At 43.7% G+C, this 20,547-nt stretch overlaps 2 protein-coding genes across 2 annotated transcripts in view; one reads left to right on the top strand and one right to left on the bottom strand.

Annotated features, from left to right (window-relative positions):
- Window positions 1–679: 679 nt before the first annotated feature.
- LOC134097964 (retinol-binding protein 2-like) lies at window positions 680–4,359 on the bottom strand. The gene is made up of 4 exons (XM_062550918.1): window positions 4,227–4,359; window positions 2,029–2,207; window positions 1,200–1,301; window positions 680–824 (listed from the first exon to the last, which is right to left on the bottom strand). The coding sequence occupies exons 1-4, from the start codon at window positions 4,297–4,299 to the stop codon at window positions 771–773; spliced, it is 408 nt and encodes a 135-aa protein (XP_062406902.1). The 5' UTR covers window positions 4,300–4,359; the 3' UTR covers window positions 680–770.
- A 6,362-nt stretch (window positions 4,360–10,721) lies between these two features.
- LOC134098455 (pleckstrin homology domain-containing family G member 3) overlaps window positions 10,722–20,547 on the top strand; it is a 75,129-nt gene continuing 65,303 nt past the window's right edge. The window contains exon 1 of the mRNA XM_062551506.1: window positions 10,722–10,888. The gene's annotated coding sequence lies outside the window, so the exon portion shown is untranslated. The remainder of the gene's footprint in view (window positions 10,889–20,547) is intronic.

The raw sequence follows: 20,547 nt of genomic DNA, 5'->3' as shown, positions 1-20,547 counted from the left end.
TTTCTGCTTATTTTGCCTTTAGTCATGTAACGCACGTTTTGAATACTTTGTGGAGATAACGGACGGTTAGTCTGGCTATCACCAATCTTTTAAGATTGAACATTAGTCTAGGGAGCCTGCACTTTATTTCTACTGCACAAGAGGCATGATCCATGGACATAGTTCAAATGACTCTATGCTTTTGGATGGTCCTTCAACCAATCAGACCAACGATCCGAGTGCGTCTTTTGTATAAGCTTCTTTGTGATAGGACCCTAATAAAAGATGTGGACAGGAAGCAGGAGAGACAGATGTGCAGGTTTCCATCCTGAGCTGCAGGGCGAAATCCAAATCGCCAGGCAGATCGGGCAAGGTTTACCCAGCCGAGATAAAAGTGACTCAACTCTCACATGATTTACAGCTGTCCTGAAGGGGGCGGTAGTGTCCAGCCTGATCTAGTGCCCACATATAGGGCACTAGCCTGATCATTAGATCCGTTCAGTGTCAGACGTGGTGAGATGTTTCACACTAAATGAATACCAGTCTGTGCAGATGTGTTTCTGATTCTGAATTAAGCACATCTATTAAAATGGCAACACGTAGCTTATCATTCATTTACATGTCCAGCTATGCAAATATAGTCCATATTCTGTGTACACAGCTATGCAAATACATAGTCACATGAACCCAGTTTAATACGAATTCAATGTTTAATGCAACGGGTTTCAATTTGTGCAATGGGTTTCATCATCAAGATGGCAGGATTGGATGATGCAGGGCTACAGTAGGTATCACTCTGTCTTCTTGAACGTTTGGTGACACACTTGGTCCTCTGCTGTGATGTCCTGTAACACACACACACACACACACACACACGCACGTACACATGTACACATCAGCATGACTGATAGAAAACATCTCTGCTCCCATCTGTACGGTACTGTATGTGTCTGGAAGGCCATTCTCAGATTCAGACACTCATCCTCAGTTTATGTGGTTTCGTGCATGGTTGGAATGTTTCAATCAAAGTGTAGTTGATTTTGGTTATTTATGCATTTCTACTGTTTCTATGGATGTTTAGGTGTGTGTGTGTGTGTGTGTGTGTTACCACGTGGGTGCATGTTTGCCTATCTGTAAATTCTGTGAGGATGGTCCCATCTGGTCTGTGTTCTGTGGTAATGAATGGCTGCTCAGAGTGATTGACAGATGCGTCGACCTACCAGATACAGGATATCTCCCTCAATCCATTGCGTCCAGCCGCGATTGGCCTTCTCTCCCTTCTGCACGGCCACAAGCTTATCCCCATCCCACGTCACCAGTGTCTGCACACACACAGACACAGACCACTCAAGAACCAAAATACTCGGCACATTCGCCACATATCCAGATATGCACTTACTCAGTGCATTGTGTGTAATATATCTATGATTTCACCTGAGATCATAATGTGCGTTTCTTATCTGATCTCATGTATCTTAATCTAATCTAATGATGTTGACACTTTTATGGAGACACTGATTAGACAAGGCTATGTTCTGGGGAATTGAGGTATTATGATTATGCCCTGCCATCTCCTACCAGAGCAGGGATATCCCCCTCTATATTCAAAAACTGTCTGAAGACATGTTTCTTCTGAGAGGACCTCCTCTCCTAGTATAGCCTACTAAACAACCAGACATGTTTAAAGTAGCACTTACCATAACCTTCTTCTCTATTCTGACTATTCCTCCATCTTTTGACTGAACTTCACTTGAACTGGTACTTTATTCTATGCAAATAGACCCTATTGCTGCACTGACATGTATTTATGTCTTTAACATGTCCTGTTATATGGAGTAGATGTATAGAATGCTGGTCATTATCGGGAAAATAAGTCCCGTCAGGGTGAAGCGAGACGGGCGCAAGGCACGTCGGGGTTGGTTCATCCCCGTGGGCACTTATTTTCCCATAATGACCAGTGTTCTATACATTGTCCCTTACACGAGGCGGCACTTGTAAGAGTAGCTTAACAGAATATAGATGTACACAATGCAGCGCGTGATATTGCACCTTGACTTTCCTGTTGTCCAGTCCTTTTGTGTGTTCCTCAAACTCCACTCCGACGGTGAAGTTGACCTCATAGTTGCGGAAGGTGCTGAGCGTCTTGGTCTCGAAAACGTCTCCTTTCTGGACCATTATTTTAGTCTGTGTCAGATGTGCGGCTATTTTGCGTGTTGCAAAGTCAATGTCTGCAAACAAACAAACAAACAAAAAACAGATTTTGTTGATACACATATGAAAAAAAGCCCTAGGCACGTCCACAGGGATTTACAGGGACTCTCTTGTCCACTCCATGATGGACAAGTGTATGTGCCTGACTAACCTGACACAAAGTGTTGCAGTGGCAAACCAAGTCTGTGCCACCTATGCCAAGAAACCTGAACTAATCATTCTCATGTGTCAGGTGATGCACCTCACTGAGACTCTTAATCTCACAGTGCTACAGATGCAAGCAAATTAAAGTTGACAATCCCACTGCATGGTGACCCCTGCCCCACCTGTAAGTAAATAAATAGGGTTGATTGACAGCCATCACTCACCCCACTTCTGATCGTGGGGAATAAAATCCTCCTCACTGCCCATTGCATCATGCTGGAGTTGCAAAGCGTCCCACCACCTTTCCTGCTCCTCCATTTCATTATTAGCTCTGAGCTCTAAATTACCCCTCGGCCATGGGGGGTGTTGGCGGACATCACTCGCATGTGATCTATTATCCACTATTGGTATCCTTTTTTTTTTAAAGATTATTTTTTGGGGCTTTTTAAGCCTTTAATTGGACAGGACAGTAGAGAGTATGACAGGAAACGAGCGGGAGAGAGAGTAGGGGTGGGATCCGGAAAGGACCACGGGGCGGGAATCGAACCCGGGTCGCCGGCGTGCGGTGCAGGTGCCCCAGCCAGTCGCGCCACGGCTGGGGCCCACTATTGGTATCCTAGGACCATGTATTTAGTTGCAAACAGTGCGCACATCCAAATAAAGGTGCAGGAGCCAAAACGTTAAGATCCAAAAAAAAGGGTAAAAGGTTCGCTCACTTGCTCGCACTTAGTTTACTTTATTTAAGACAAGGACTAGTCTGAAGAAGAGCCATGTGGCTCGAAACGTAACTTGTCTTAAATAAAGTAAACTAAGTGAGAGCAAGTGTGCGGACCTTTTATCCTAGGACCATGGCCAGCTACCAAGCCACACTTGGTGCACAGCCGCACTCAGTTGAAGCAATCTAATGGGCGAACTAGTGAATATTGAATCTCTCTCTTTCTCTTTCTCTCACACACACACTGGCTGACCCAGACACTAAATGTTGCTGAATACTGGAAATGAGAGTAGCAATGAATAATATCGTCGGCATATGAAAAACACATCCATAATGCATAATCAACGGTAAATTAACAAATGTAAATAGCCTAGAAAAGACACTGATATAAAAATATTTCAGACAGACACCAAATAGAGCCTTTCAACTGTACATAAAGAGGATCATGTACAAACACTATGTTAAGTTTTGCTGTTACACAGTATTTCTCTTTGGGTTGTCCTTTTTGGCAATGTGGCTATATGTTGCAAGGCCCTATATTTAATCTCTCTCTCTTTCAACACACAGACACACTCTATCTCAGTGATAAGATTCTTAGATCTCACAAGATCTGACGAGACACTGACCTTTCCCCTTTGAACTGACGTGGTCTTATTTCTCAACACTCCAGCTTTTTTATTCTCATGGTGGTTCCCATCACTACTAGCCCCGGAACACATCTGCCTAATCAGCTGTAGACGAAACTTTTTACAAGACAAAATACCAGCCCTCTTCCTCTCTCTCTCTCTCTCTCTCTCTCTCTCTCTCTCTCTCTCTCTCTCTCTCTCTCTCTCTCTCTCTCTCTCTCTCTCTCTCTCTCTCTCTCTCTCTCTCTGTACTTTACTCTCCCTCTGTATGCATACACACACACACACACACACACACACACACACACACACACACACTCTCTGATTTGAGGCATTAGGAACAAATCACTAGGCCTATAATAGATATAACATACTGAACACATAACACAAGTTGAACTCAACCTATACCTACATGGAGCTTATACCATAAGGTAACACTTAGACTCCATGATGGACTAAATATGTGTACTTGCGTGCAACTTTGCTGCACTGTGTATGATTTATTTTCTGACTGCGAGTGCATAATAGAGTAAAGGAGAAAAGGAGCTCACCGATGGCTTTCATGACCCCCTCAAAGTTGTCATTCTTGACCATCTCCCAGCGGCCATTGTAATCTGCAGGCATTTTCGGCTTCTGTGTGTGTGTGTGAGTCTGAGAGAGAGAGAGAGAGAGAGAGAAGGTCCCTGGTCCCGGCTTGGAGATAGTAAGAGGGTAAGGTACGTAGTTTCAGCTATTTATAAGATATTGTGTGGGTGTGTGTGTGTGTGTGTGTGTGTGTGTGTGTGTGTGTGTGTGTGGGTGTGTGTGTGTGTGTGTGTGTGTGTGTGTGTGTGGGTGTGTGTGTGTGTCTGGGTGTCGGTGCTTTTGTGCTTGCACTATGGGTCAGAGTTCTTTTGATAGCACTGTTATTGCCCTCTGTAAGAACAAAGATTTATTTATGTCTACTAATGATCTCATAATTGAGAAAGGCAGACGCGTGCAACAGAGAGACGATAGTGAAGGGACTCAGGACTCTATAAAGCAGTCAAACAGACAAATGATCCAGTTCTATTAGCATCGCTCGTAAACTTAGTACATTTAGATATAGTAAATCAATCAGTTCAATCCGTTTCCTCTTCACGATTCACAAATCGACACAACAAGCAGTCCCGACTCTCCCAGATACACACACACACACACACACACACACACACACACACACACACACACACACACGCATATACACAGATATAGTTATTTAGACACAGATTGGCGCTAATGAACTAGCGCACCTCAACTGAACTTTGAACCCACTTAATGGAGGGGAGGCTGCTGTTCAAACACAAACACATCCTGACAACAGAGCCACACAAAAGACTGTTGCAAGTTGTGAAGCATTGACTACAAATGCACATAATGATAACAAAGAGCAGACAAATGAAGAGAACAAAACTCTACACCAATGTCAAACCTCCCAGGCCAGGCACTTCTGGGAGAATAATGTGAGCACAGCAATGCCAGAACTATTGGACCAGTAGAACATAGAAAGCATTCCTTATGGTTCGGGAACAATATATGGATATTTATAAGATTAAACAAAAATGTTGGGCTTCTAAACATACAAAAGCATTTCAATTGTGAAGACAAGTGAACTAAGTTAGTATATTTGGAATTGGTGTAAAACAAAAACACAAAAGGCATCCTCAAAGCAGCCTCAGATCCTTCTGTGATTTTGATCTTACATTCTTCTTCTTGCGCATTATGCTAGCTTTACATAAAAAAAAATCAGACGATGACAACCTGATGCACCTGTTGGTGACGGAAGCTATTACCTCAGACAACCGATAATCCAATAATTGAATCAAAGTTCACTGAGGACCATGATACAGAAGAGCGGTGTGCACATTGCGCAAGATCACCCCTTTGACACAGACTATGGTTGACTGCCACGTACAGGATCCCCATGGTTGCTTCACAGTTAGATAGATAGATAGATAGATAGATAGATAGATAGATAGATAGATGCTTTATTGATCCCCAAGGGGAAATTCAAGATTTCCTTGAATTTCCCCTTGGGGATCAATAAAGTATCTATCAGTTGTGGCCCTGCAGATATAGAATAACAGAACAAAGATTTCAGCCGCAACAACAAAAGGATGGAATCACAGAATCATGTCAATACTTTGCACTGACACTGCTAGCCTCTGATTTGTTAGCCATTGTATTTGATAATATTAGGCTTTTCTTAACTCAAAGTAAGCCCACATTAACAGGCATTCTCATCACCAATCACAGCAACTGAAAACATTATAACCCCTTAAGTGTAGTCATTATTTAACCATACACTATATTGCCAAAAGTATTCGCTCACCTGCCTTGACTCACATATGAACTTCGGTAACATCTCATCCTTAATCCAGGGTTCCTGATGACGTCGGTCGACCCTTCGACTCTTCTGGGAAGACTTTCCACACGGGTTAGGAGTGTGTTTATGGGATTTTTTGACCATTCTTTCAAAAGCGCATTTGTGAGGTCACACACTGATGTAGGACGAGGCGACAGACTCCGCTCTAATTCATCCAAAAGGTGTTCTGTTGGGTTGAGGTTAGGACTCTTTGCAGGCAAGTCAAGTTCACCCACACCACACCAAACTCTGTCATCCATGCCTTTATGGATCTTGCTTTGTGCACTGGTACACAGTCATGTTGGAACAGGAAGGGGCCATCCCCGAGCTGGGCTTGTTCCAGTGAAAAGAACTCTTCACCATTAACCAAGACATTTTGAACAATTCCATGCCCCCAACTTTGTGGGAAGTTTGAGGTTGGCCACTTTCTGTTACAACATGACTGTGCACCAGTGCACAAAGCAAGATCCATAATGGCATGGAGGCACTTTTCAGTTCCGAAGATAGCTGACAACAATTCCTGATATACCTGTACCATACAGAATTATTGGCACCTTCGGTAAAGCAATCTTTACGGTAATCTTGTGATGATTAATTGTAATCTCACAATGAAAACAATGAAGGAAAAAAAAACCTTGAAGGGAGGCCATTTTTTTCTGAGAAATCTGGGAAATCTCATAAATAGATAAATATATTTAACAAACATATCACCCACAATTATTGGCACCCCTGCTTGTATTACCTTCTTAAGCCTCCAAGTGTTGACAACAAAACAGCTCGTAATATTCTCCTATGACACCCCATAAAGTACAAACACACATACAAACCAAGAGATTAAAGACTGTCTTTACAAAATCTCCTAACATGCATTCTCCTCTTTGACACATCCAATCGCCTAACCTACCTAAAGTGTTTCTTGCAAAAGAGCACCATTTTCATTTAATCTGACAAAAGACCCCAATTCCAGACGAAGCCACTGAACCATTCAGTTACTCCTGCAGTTTACATTAAACAACTGGAAAGACTTTTACCTGATGATGCCCTCTAAATAATCTATTAGCAGTCAGATTTTTGGGAGAACTTGATGACCCAAGATGATACCCAAAATACAAAAGACAAAATGTTCATTTTAACAACACATATTTCAACGTGTAAAAGAAAAATGGTCCATCCCTGTGCGTGCAACTACATACAGTATGAGACATGGGATATGTGTAATCAGGAGCAGTACAGACCCAGCACTGACAGGGGGCGCCAGAGAGCACTTATCATTTTTATCATGAAGTAAGTTCATGTTATCAAAATGATAACATTGTATTTTGTTGTAAGTTGATAACCAACATGTTATAAACTAAACAAACACACGATTCTACATTGTTGACAAAATGACCATGACTGCCATCCCTCAGTTTTGTCGTGGTACTCTAGAATGGAACAGGTGGTGGTGAATCATCAATAAGCATGTGTCGTGGACAAGGTCAGGGTATCAAAAACGAAAAAGAAGGCAACAGAAAGCTGAGAAGAAAAATAATGACTCAGCCCATTTTTTCCCCAAATGAAGATATCTATCCATGAACTTTAACATTCCTCCTCACAGCTGGATTAACTTCTAACTGGATGATATTGTCATAACAACTTTAGTTTACCGTTTGATGTTACTAGTGACACTTCACCTAAATAATCAGGTTATCTCCCCATCTAAAACTGACTTGAGTGCTATTTATGTCCAAATATAATCAACAGAGCTCAGTGAATGTGTTGCCAGCAAACTAAAATAGTTTAATGGCTGTCCAGTAATCAGGTCTTCCCTTGTCATGCTTGGATTTGGAATGATCACTGTTTTGATAGGCTACTTAATGATAGGCTTTACTAATGGCCATTCAATAGTGAAAAGTAATATTATTGGCTTATGGTAGACATTTATCCTTTGTGTGACCACATTTTGTAGAAATGTTTAGAGTCAGTGGGTCATTTCTGATGTTTGAAAACACGTTGCCCAAATTTTCAAATCCCACTGGTCTTTGAAGATTTCCTCAAAATGTTGAATCATGCTTGTCTTGGTAAATAGGAGAGATGACACTCATATATAGGCCTATTTCTGACTACTCAGCTGTATCACTAAACTTAGAGGTATATCACTAAATGTTGGGTTGTCAAATGGGTGCTTTAGGTCTGTGGGTGGTTTAGGTTTGGGGAGGCCCAAAATAATTTTCTGTTAGGATCCAACATTTCTAGCGCCACTCCTGTGTGGGAAGTAACTTTTGCATGAGGTTGAACTCGTTTGATCACGAGTTTATGTACTGCATCATCTTTTTATTAATAGTTATCTATTTCACAAGCAATTCTTCACTCTCTTGGAGGATCATGTTACTGATGACAAACCTAGGAATCTTGAGAGTGTTGGCTGTTGTGAGAACAAAAGCGCCTGTTCCATGGTCTGAAATGGAGGTCAGAGTGTAATAACTCATTCCATACTCTAGAGGGTGATGTAGGACTGATGGAGCCGTGGTTTGGTGTCTGGTTCCGATCCATCATCAGATACTTCGGATGACGTAGACATTCTTAATTATGACCTGTGTAATGATTTCCAGTGTATCAGAACATAGCATAAACATACCTAGGGCAACGCATTTTCTATTATAAAATCATCCTGTACAAGAAAGACCTATTGTTACTGTGCCAAATGAGACCATCATGACTCAATCTATATTCCTACCAACTACATTATATGCATTCTATATCAGGGAGTAAATGTACAGGAATGAGATTTACATTTTTGGAAAGTGAATGAATGAATGAATGAATGAATGAATGAAACCTTTGTTTTGCACTACGAGCCATAAATTATAGCTAGACAACACTTACACATACAGACTCACACAATGATACATAGAATGACAAACAAATCTAAGAAAGTGGTTTCTTGCTGCATATATGACACTTGGAGACAAGGAAAGGTGGTTTTAAAAAAAAAAAAGCTTATTAGGCCTAGTGGCATTGATTCAGATGTCAAATTATGAAAGCAGGAATGGTCAAACCTATGAGAAGGCTTCAGACAACAAAGCAAGCATTGTCATAACCAACACTTACTACCATTTTCCCCTCAGAAGTGTACTGTCTTCACAAAGTCAAGTCATTCCATCTGGCTCTTTGTCGCTAGCGGTCAGCCATACACACAGCACACACACTGCAGAGAGTGTTGCCTGCCTGCCTGCCAGCCTACTTAATGTGTGTTGACTAGCAACATACCAGCTGTCAGCTTTCTGTAAACCCCACAACCAAATGCAGGCAATTTTGGCTAATCAAATATAATTTGTGATGTATGCCTGTCACGGCCCTGACCTGGACAAAAGCATGGGGGACGGCAAGGCTAAAACTTTCCACTTGTGGCACTATGATTTATGGATCTGTGCATGGTTTACCGCTCATGTAAATAATTCAGCGAGAAAACACACAACATGCAAACTAAGACCAATTCAAGACTTATTTCTGTGGAAAAGCTAGTGCAGTGGTAAGAACCTAAGCTTTTCACATTTTTTTCCAAAATTATTTTCAGTTTAAACCACTGTTCAAGTTCATTTGTTGGACCACCACCGTTTGGAGAAAGGGAAAAAAATGCTAACAAGTATATATATGTTCCTTGATCTTATTAAATAATAAATTAGATCTTGCAAATAGTGTTACCCTGTAAACACTGCCATCTATTATTCAATATTCATTCATTATGTTACACTTTGCAGGATAGCTTGCTCTAGGATGGACATTTTCCATAAAGAATTAACCATTATGCTCATTCTTTATGGTGACCATATTCACCTTATTCTAGGTATTCCTAGACAAACAGACATGCAATTTTAACTCTACAGGACATGTGCCTGTCAATGATATGTCGTCATCGTGGCCCAGGTTGTCCTTGGCATTGTGTCTCCATTTTCCTCATGGCTTTATTGCAAGTGTGTTACAGGATTTGAGTGTATTGTGTGAATTCTTGAAATCAGTTTCAAGTATACAGTTCCTCATCGGGCAGGAATGCACCGTTTCCAATGGCTGTGGTGATGGATATTTGGTGTGCAGTGAAGTGTTTCTTCTGCACCTTTGGAGTTCATACGTGATTTTATTTAGGCATAGCATATCAATTGTAGGCTACTGTGAGTAAACATAAGCAGAGACAGGAAAATATGCAAAAGTGGAAATAAAATATTATCTTGACTGCTGTCATGGCAACTCTAAATCACTGGAGTTGTTCACTGGAAGCATACGGAGAGATGTTCCATGAGTCAATTTAAAGCAGATTACACACACAAAGGGAGATTGAGAGAGAAAGAGAGACAGATCCAAAAATGGTCTTCCTCAGAAAAGAGGGAGATTTGACCCACCCTCTCCTTTCATTTAAAAAAAGCTCTAAAAAACGACATGCATTGTTTGCAATATAGGCTACAGTAGTTTCTCGTCATTACGCATGATATGTAATACAACTTAGAAGGTATTACTTTACTGTCTGTTGTGTGCTTAGGCATTGTGCGACTTCAGCTATAGCCTACAGAAAGTTTTACTTCAGAGGTACGAAACCGGACGCTCCAGCCACAGTCTCTGTGGGCATGCGCAGTGGGAACATTTGAAAAAAGCCGTGCATTTTTGAGAGGGTGCTTAGATGAGTATGACTGTCATTTGGCCCAAGTAAAAGAGCAATCACTGCTAGGATTCTACTCGTAACTTTGTGATCCTTGACGGGCCGAAACGTGGAATTATCCAGTCGGCAATATAAATGCAAGAGTTATTTTTTGGAGTTTCATCGGGGGCTGTCATCGGTAAACTTCTAACCATTGTTTGGTGAGTAACAAAGTATCTGACGTGACTAACGTTATCCACGTTGTCTCGTTTTGTCTAACTAAAAGTTGGTTCAGGCTGACTTGTGTTTAAGATATTTTGTGCTCCTAAAGAAACCGCCACCCGTCTCAAATCTCTTTTCTGTGAATTAATTCTGCTGAAAGAATCTTCGTTGAAAACTTGAAAGGAATTGAGATGGAGAAGGAATCACATTAGCATCGTTACTTCTAACGTTAGTGGATGGATGTGGTGTTTCGGTACTTCTTTGTAACGATGCTGACCTGTTTCTAACAGCTGTTGGGCTCGTTGCTTGTGTTCGGTGGCATGCCATCTATCCGTGTTGAAGAAGAGCTCATGTTTCCAGTTGTGTGCATCAGTCCCTTGACGTCTGCACCTTCATGTGAACATGGGAGTTTTGTCTCGAAAACGGAGTGCTTGTCAATCTGGTTTTTAATTTTTGCCCAAAGCTTTTGTAATGTTCACATTAGTGCTCCACGGGAGGAAGACATTCTCAGACTTTTTAGATGGCACCTGTACGTTAGGACTGGTCTGACCTGTCTTCGAGATGCTGATGGAAAGTCACTGAGTATGCAAAGACGTCATTTGCACGAGCTTAGGCTAGTTTAAATGGCACTGAGAGTTGCATCGTGCTGCATTGTGCTTTAGTTCCCTCTGGTTGGTCAAATTCACCCTAACAAAAAAGAACTACAGTATGATATGCCCTGAAACTGTATATTGCATTATTATTATCAATAATAACAACAAAAATATTTTTAAAAAAAACAAGAAAATACAGTTTAGTGCAGTTTCATGTCTACAATGTTACATTTCTACAGTTAATTGTAGTAGCCCACAATAACGTTTAAAAATAATCCTCAAAACAAGGGCATTGCAGTACTATTGCAGTACTTTTGCAGTACTTTTACAGTACATTACCTTTTTTGAAGAAAGTCAGTACTACGTAGCTTCTACTGTATATTAAGCTATGCAACAAAGCTCCTAAGACTATCCTGGCGTGTATGTAGGCCTATGTGCCTTAGCACTGTCTCCCCCCCTCCTAGAGATCACTATGAACAGCATTACACTGGACCCTGGAGCAACATCTGATGACGCATGCAAGAGAGTGCACGGACACGAGATATTTCTGAACGCTTCGGCCGGCGGCCGGTGTGATGTAAGTTGAAGGAAATGTTCCAGCTGACTGGTTCCCACTCCCTCGAAATACGGCAATTGGCCATCACCACTGTGTCAGTCTTTCCACTGCTAGTTCATTTTAAGCGTAGACAACACAGAAACGGAATGAGGGTGGGAAAGGAGCTGGCTGCGCTGCCCAGGGTTGAAGAGGTCATGTGGCTGGTTGCCGTGAGAGTCCCACGTCCGCCCTGACAGCTGAGATTGTGCCCTGTTCTTGGAGAACACATGGGGTATGCTGTGGAGGTACAGTAGGCCACTCAGCAGCGCTGCACCTGAAATCTTTGCAGAGTTTGTTGCAGCGCTCCACTTTTGTTTTGTCACGCCAATTCTTGATTTGTAGGTGTGGGGTATTTATGAAATGAACCGGAGGGAAGTGTGTGCTGTGTGTGCTGTGTGTGTGTGCTGTGTGTGCTGTGTGTGTGTGTGTGTGTGTGTGTGTGTGTGTGTGTGTGTGTGTGTGTGTGTGTGTGTGTGTGTGTGTGTGTGTGTGTGTGTGTGTGTGTGTGTGTGTGTGTGTGTGTGTGTGTGTGTGTGTGTGTGTGTGTCGGACTGGGCGGTGTGGGTTGTCTGGGAACAATAGGCCCCATGAGAGAATGGTGCTAAGTATGTGTGTGTGGGGGGTGACTTTCGGGGCACACCCAGTTCCCTTTTGGCAGCCCCTGAGGTTGGCCCGAGTGCTGAACCACATGCTGGGTCCTTCACACTCACTCCCCTCTGGTTTCCTGATCCCTGTCAGATAGCTGTCAACCTGTTGCACGGAGAGATTTGAACCCGCTACTTGCAAAATCCCTCCTCTCTTTTTCTTTTCTTTTTCACTGAAACCTTTATTCAGTCAGTGTAGCTCCCAAAATATTGTGTGTATGGATCTGTCTATCAGTATTTTATTATTACCTCCGGCCAAGGAGGTTATGTTTTCATCAGGGTTTGTTTGTTTGTTTGTTAAAAAGATTCAAGAACAAGAACAAAACTCTGCAGCTTTACATACGTTCTTTGAGAGATGAGCAGTTTGTTGGAATGCACATCAGACACCATGTGCACACAAGGCCTTAACAAGCTTGTCGAAGTAGTATAGAGAACAAGGCTAGGGTCTCAGGCCACAAATTTATGTGAGTTGTCGTAACAACATGATTTTTATGGTATGTGCAGGTATCCCTGGACAGATATGAAGCCATATCATATTACCCATGAGCTTCCTCTGAACTTCCCCGGAAGAGTTTGAAGTTACAGTGACCCACTTGGTCTTTGAAGATTGAGGCCATCTGCTGATGCGTATAGGTCAGGATTGTTACCACTGTGTCCTATAATGCAAGGATGACATTGTCGTCATTAGTGTTGTCACCGTGCCACAATTATGACTTTCATTAAGATAGCCTACCATAACATGCGTAAATAACTTCCAACCAATACTGAAATAATACCACTGCAAAAACCCTACATCAGTTTATGCGACATAATAGGCCTACTGTAGATGACAGAACCTTGGGACTTTAAGCTCAAACTGATTTCAAATATGTTTTTATTACAACCTAATTAAAATGGTATTCTTAAAATATCAGTACTAATGAAATTGGGTATCATAACATATTTAGTCTAATCATTTCAGGGTATTGTGATACCTTTCTAGTATTAGTGAATTGTGCAACACTAGCCTTCATGTTTACTTCAAGTATTGCTGTATTGTACTGCAGATATTTATTGTGAGCCCAGCACACCATGTTGGGTCCCCATTGGGTGTCTGTTTACTACGCTTGCTCACAACCAATTGATATGATGTTCTAGCCTTAGTTGAGTAGAAACAGATGCACTATGATGTTTATTTGCCAGCAAACTGGGAAATTCTTCCCTGATGATGCATCACCTGCTGAATCAACTCCTCTTGGCTAAATTTGGACTCAGCGGGAGGATTGACCAACGGCTCCGGTGTTCTTTTCAAATGTGGAAAAATGTGCTAGTTAGCACTTTTTGTAGCAAGTTTATCCTAATGAATCACCTGTTATCCAGTTGGAAAATCTTTGGCCCAGATGTTGTTTGTTTGAGGAGACCGGCATAAAGGGTAAAGAGTTCTAAAACATACTTTTAAGCTCATCTTTTGACCACTGTATTTCTATCCTAGAAGTCTTCTGACAGCAGATATAGACGTCTATATGCAGTGACATATTGTTAGAAAACTGCTTTTAAATTGTATTTTAGAATGTACCTTCTCCTAACGCAGTGTTTGATGTTGTCTTATGGTGAAACTTCCCCATGCACAGGGCAGCTTGTTCTCTCAGCACATACTGAAATGAAGAGCATGCTCTGTGTTGATAAAGACAGGGGGGCTGACAAAGAAGGGGCCAAGAAGGAGAAGAGGGGAGGACTCGGAGATCCTTTAAATGCTGCACTCCAGGGTTCACCGTCTCCTCCACATGCCAGACATTCTAAAGCTCCAATTCACTTGCTGCTGAGATGTCACGCTTTTGCATTAGGACAGAAAGCATCGAGCAGTTTGGGAAACTCTGTGGGCCAAACATGTTCCTTTTAGTTTTAAGAGGCCTATTGTGTGTGTGTGTGTGTGTGTGTGTGTGTGTGTGTGTGTGTGTGTGTGTGTGTGTGTGTGTGTGTGTGTGTGTGTGTGTGTGTGTGTGTGTGTGTGTGTGTGTGTGTGTGTGTGTGTGTGTGTGTGTGTGTGTGTGTGTGTGTGTGTGTGTGTGTGGTGTGTGTGTGTGTGTATTCAGACACAACACATTGCTTGTGTTGCAGACATTTCAAAACATTGAAACATTGCTTGATCATTGCTTGTGTTGCAAAACATGTCACACAGTCAAGCGTTGCATTCAGAAATACACATTGACATCCATGTATCTTATGAACTTATGCATGCAGACAGTGTTTGCATATGTCTCTCTTTTCCCACATGCACTTAAATGTAGGAAATCTGGGTCAAGTTGCAGCCATGGTCAGCCCCCCCCCCCCCCCTCCACACACACACACACACACCCCTCCCGCTCAAGACTGTATGGGTACAGTCTTGATTAGCACCAACTGAGCCTCAGACAGCCTTCCACAGGCCACCTTCCTGAGCAGTAGAGTGGGCTGCGTCCCAGAGCACATCAACACAGACCTGGAGCTCCAAGCAAACATTCTCCAGTGTTCTCACCCTCACTGTGTGCTGGAAGATCACGTTTGCCAGCTGTGTGTGTGTGTGTGTGTGTGTGTGTGTGTGTGTGTGTGTGTGTGTGTGTGTGTGTGTGTGTGTGTGTGTGTGTGTGTGTGTGTGTGTGTGTGTGTGTGTGTGTGTGTGTGTGTGTGTGTGTGTGTGTGTGTGTGTGTGTGTGTGTGTGTGTGTGTGTGTGTGTGTGTGTGGAGGGACCAATTGATTCTGCTTGCCTGCTGTGAGATTGCTGGCAGGTTAGGAGAAAGCAATCAGTTCTGCTGCTCCTGAAAGGACTCTGTTGTCTATCGCATGTGGTGTACTTATGCAGAACCATGGGAGCCAGAGGAGGCATTTCATTGCTCCTGCACCGCATGATTATCAGTAATCAGGTGACGTATCGCTAATGTATCCCGCCAGGAAGGCCATGAATTAAGGCAGCGCTAAATTTAGCCCACGATGGAGAATCCCCGATCCCAAATGTAATTTAGTCCAGAGGTTACATTTAATTTCTGTCTGGAAATGCGTCCCTACATAACACTGCGGAACAGATATTGCGATATGTCCGTATTTGGTTTTTCGTTGCTTGCAAAACTCAATAACTTTGGAGCGCTGCCGTTGACGTGTGGAATGGTAAGCACGTTCGCTCCTTTGTCTGTATGTTTTTTATTTTTTCATTTCTTATCTGTTACATCCCCAAATAAAGACTATCTATCGCTCTATTTTTGGACTGCGGGAGCAATAACAATGCTGTGGAACGTGTGAGATAGGAAGATGGAATCTGGTGGTTATGTCACCCTCCTTTCTTGTAGATGTAAGATACGAAAAACGGGGAGAATGTCAGTTTCCCAATCCAACGTCCATTCATCTTGGAGGAATTGGAACATGTTGCAAGTCTCTGCTGACAGCAGAGGAACATTCCAGGACATTTCAGCGCTGCGGATGTTGTTAATTTTGTTATTGTCACGATTGACTCTCCGTTCTTACTCAACCCCCATTGCTGAGTGGCTCAAGGCCTCACTTTGTGGTCTTAGTTAATGTCCCTCCGAAAGCCGTCTATTCCCAGCTGAGGAACCCTCGTGGAGTTTGTGGTCCGTCGAGGCCGCAGGTGGCCAGGAATGAGCCCAGTAAAACTCACGATAAGCGGCCATGGCACTTTGCTTCTGTATCATTGTGTTTTGCGCTCTGTCGTGTGTTTAAATAGAACAACACTTTGTCCATAAATGGCCTGTAATTAGGTAAAGGCTTTTCTTTTTTTTTTCTTTTTCTTTTTTTGCTAAATGCTGTGGTCTGGTGTGTGTCGAACCCAGAGTCCCATGGGGCCTTGTTCACTTGGTGGTTTGAGGGGTTTGGCCTCTTGTGCATTTCCTGCCAGACTGGAAGGGTCTTAGACTGAACACGTCGGAGGCCCTAAGAGAGCCATATTTTTAGCCCACTGCCAACACCTCTGGGATTTACCTCCAGCGAGGAAAAAAAGGACTCAATCCTGTCAGAGAGGCTTCCCTCACTTCTGATGGTGAGATAACTGCTTGGACTAATATTGGGTCCCCAGGGAGTTGTCTGAACAATTACTCCATTCTGGAAGTTTCCGGCAAGACTTTATCTCTTGGCATCTCAACGGTTCCCGCTTGGACCTTTTTCAAAAGATGCAATGCCTGTACTGTCAAAACTGTGTCAGAGCCATGGCCTGAGAACATTGATCAAATTCTGTTGGGCTCAAGTATGTTAAGAATGGTCAGAGTCAACAAGTTGGGTGGCTATGACTAATGGAAAAAGAAGATCAACGTTGTTTCTGGAATCTTTCCTTTTTTCCCACATAGGTCATCATCAGTTGTTCTTCCTCCGTTGCCAGTACTCACTTGTTTGTGTCTGGATGAATGCTTAACGGAGCCAATCTTCCAAGTTGGCACGAGGAAACAACTTTTGCGAGATGTCACCCGCTGAAAGGCTCTCACCGCTCCAAAAAGTGCCAGAAATAGGAACAGCCGATTCTGTTCCCAGTTCAGCTATAGAGCTTCCCGACTGCGCTCCCAGGCCACCTTTGTTTATTGTGTTTGTGTCTGTGCGTCTGTGTGTGTATGAATATATTCGAGAGGCAGAACCATCAATTAGCGATGCGCTGTGTGGTCTCCTGAGAAAGAGGACCCTTGTGTCGCTGCTTTGCATCGTCATGTGACCTGGTGTAGGGGAGGGGGGGCCGGAGGGGGGGCGGTCGGTCGGCCTGTGAGGGCCCTGTTTGTTCGCCCAAGGATCGCCAGCTGTGGGGATTAACCCTCCACCGTCTCACACGTCTCCAAGCTCTCAAGCCGCAAACATCCACCAGAGCTCGTCTGCTGCCAAGGACTATCTGTCATCCTTCCTTTTCACACTTCTGTGTTTTTCTCTCAACACTTCTTAGCGCTTTTTTCTTTTTTCATCTTTAGAGTTGTGGTTGCAACTTTAGCATGGTAAGTACCGTCACAATTAAGAATTTTTTGCATACCGAGAACGCGACAAGTTCTGACTAAACTGTCCAGTAAGGGGGACCTTATCGGGAGCTTTTAGAGAAGCGGCTACTTTAGGGTCATCAGGGACAAATGAGGTAAGATGAGATTTTGCTTGAGCTTCCACACGTACAGCATGTCCACATCTTAAAGCGAACATGTTGGACATCCCATCCCAGCTCAGCCTGCCACGAGGAATCCCTGGGATCCTGTTTGTGGGTGGGAGGCTTGGTATCCCTTGGGATCCTGTTCGTGGGTGTATATGGTGAGCATGTCTGAAAAGGTCTCTCATTTTCTGATGGAAGATTGGCCAGCAGGTTTGGATATCCTTCTCATTGGCACCGGCAGCGTACGGAGAGAGGGGTGGACAACCTCTCTCTCATGGCCCAATAGCCATGATGAAAGATTTCAATAACACACTCTGGAACTCGTCTGGCTTGTGGGCAGCCGCCGCAAAATGTGGTCACTTTGCAATATCCGTCACGGCTGATGTGATTTGACAGAAAGGAACGGTGGTTGGCAAGGAAACAAAAACGCAGGCAGCTGAGAAAGCTGCCCTGATTTCAGTCTGGTGTGTGTGTGTGTGTGTGTGTGTGTGTGTGTGTGTGTGTGTGTCTGTGTGTGTCTGTGTGTGTCTGTGTGTGTCTGTGTGTGTCTGTGTGTGTCTGTGGGCTTGTGGGGGGCTCGAAGGATGTGCTGTCTATAACCACAGGCTCCTGTGTGCGCCCTTGGACACGAGCATGACTACTCGCAAGTCTACATCTTTGTCTTGCAGTATACAACACCTCTATGCAAATCGTGCACAGCGCCTGATGTTGACAGTGCTTGTTTCATCAGCCTACCTGTTAAGCCACACCTGGGAAGCAGGCATGCTCAGGGGTCTGCTAAGTATCAATTAAAGTATTCACTTTAAAAAAGAAAAAAAAAGAAACACCCTTCTATCCTGAGTCATGTATTAGCTGCATGTGCAACATTTCTAAACTTGCCTTCTGTGAAACTACAGACTCATCTGACACACCTAGAGGTGGGAGGAAGTGACTCGGCACTTCTAAAGCTACTACTGCTGAAGTGCAGTAAAGCTTGCCTTAGCCAGCTGATGGGATTATAGTCGTGGACCTGTGGGCACCACCATATCTCTCTTGGATCTGGAGCAGACGAGTCCGCAGTGGGACAGTCACCACGAGGGCAAGGAGAGAGAGAACGGCCATGACGCTTTGTGGAGATCTGGTCACTAGCTTACTGCCCTTCTGATTCTGTACCAGATGAATTGTTTATTTATTTATTTATTTTTTTAAATCATGAAGGGAGTCTGTGTCCCTCCTGTGCTGTTCCGTCCTGTCCTGTCCTGGCGTGAACTCGACCGCTCGCTTCTGGATCGGAGGCGTGAGTTGAGGGATTATTTGGCCCAGCTGAGACCCTGCTTCCTACCGCATCCATCATAAACAGGATTGGAAGCGGGGGTGGGGGGTGGGGGGGGGGTGACTTGTTTTGTATCTCTGTTGCGGTCCTGCGTGAGAGAAGAATTCGCATCCCAATTTGCTTTGCTTCTGAGTGTCCTGCTCTTGACCTCAAGGAGACACACCCCTAGCCACTGCGGTGACGTGCGCCATTCTTGTGCCTTATTGTCTGAACTCTTGGTGATCCTCAGTCACACGCACAGTGGAGAGACTTTTTGACACATGCATCAGAGCCCTGATTTAAATTCTAGGCAAAGTGCAAAGTCTAGAGTCTAACCAAAGCTTACTTGATAACTATGCAAAAATCTGTTTGCAGTAGTGAGACCATGAGAAAGATCCTAAGCACAAACATCGATGTGTCAGCTAGAGGCTGTTTTACTCTAGCCTGGCTAGCGCCTACCACTTCTCAAATGAGACGTGGTCTGGCAACCAGACGTTCATTTTCTCGTATTTGAAAAAATGCCCAGATCCGTTCATTGGGCGCCACGGATGTCTATCAAATGCGTCTGTGCATAGCTCATCATGGTCTTGCTTTCTCCCCTGTTCTGTGATTGGTCGCCAACATCAGGCGAAAATGTGGGTGTTTAGTTTCCAGACTGCCTTAGCTGCGTGATTGAAATCACTGCGCAAGGCAGGATGGGAACACCCAGGCTAGTTTTACTCCACATGATGCAGTTAGTTCATGAGAGCTGTGGTCATCAAACTGACCTCGCACTTTGCCCAGCATTTCAGATGATGCCCATAATGTGCCATAACACAGCCAAACGCGTATGTGAAATGTAAGTAGTCAAATGTAAAGCAGTTCATCCCGTATCTACAAGTGTCTTTAGCATGAAGCTTAGCTTACACATCATTACTGTACCTGTGCTCTTCTTGTATTTGTGATGTGTGTGTGACAGAGTGTGACATGAATGTTACATAATAGTACCACTACTGTAGCCTGGAAAAATACAGATTGTGCCTCGTTTTTGGATGGCCGCTGTCAGCAGAGAGACCTGTTGACTTTGACAGAACAGAGCTGCAGTCGCTTTGCTGTGGAGGTGGTTTTTGAGGAAGCTTCACCCTGCCGCAGTGCCTGGCTTGCATCCCTGGACGAACAGATTTATGGCCGGGGATTAATCGCAGCGAGGCCAGAGGGGGTGCCGATTGCGTCGATCCGCGGCGGCCGTTAACCTCTTGTTAGGAGATAATGGCCACAGGGAGTGGCAGGGGAGGAAGTTTGGAAAGGGAATTCGGAATGTCTCTGTCCAAAGTCCTGGAGTGGGGTGGAAAAGTTGGGAATGGGGGTGTAGGAGGGATGGATGGGAGGGTTTGGAGGGGTTTAGTCGGAGTGCATGGAAAATCAGATGATCCAGGGAAGCCTCGGGGTGGAGGTACGGTACGGCAATCTACGGAGTG

This window comes from Sardina pilchardus, chromosome 12, assembly GCF_963854185.1.
Source record: "Sardina pilchardus chromosome 12, fSarPil1.1, whole genome shotgun sequence".
Taxonomy (NCBI): Eukaryota; Metazoa; Chordata; class Actinopteri; order Clupeiformes; family Clupeidae; genus Sardina; species Sardina pilchardus.
This window is presented reverse-complemented; position numbering and strand designations above follow the sequence as displayed.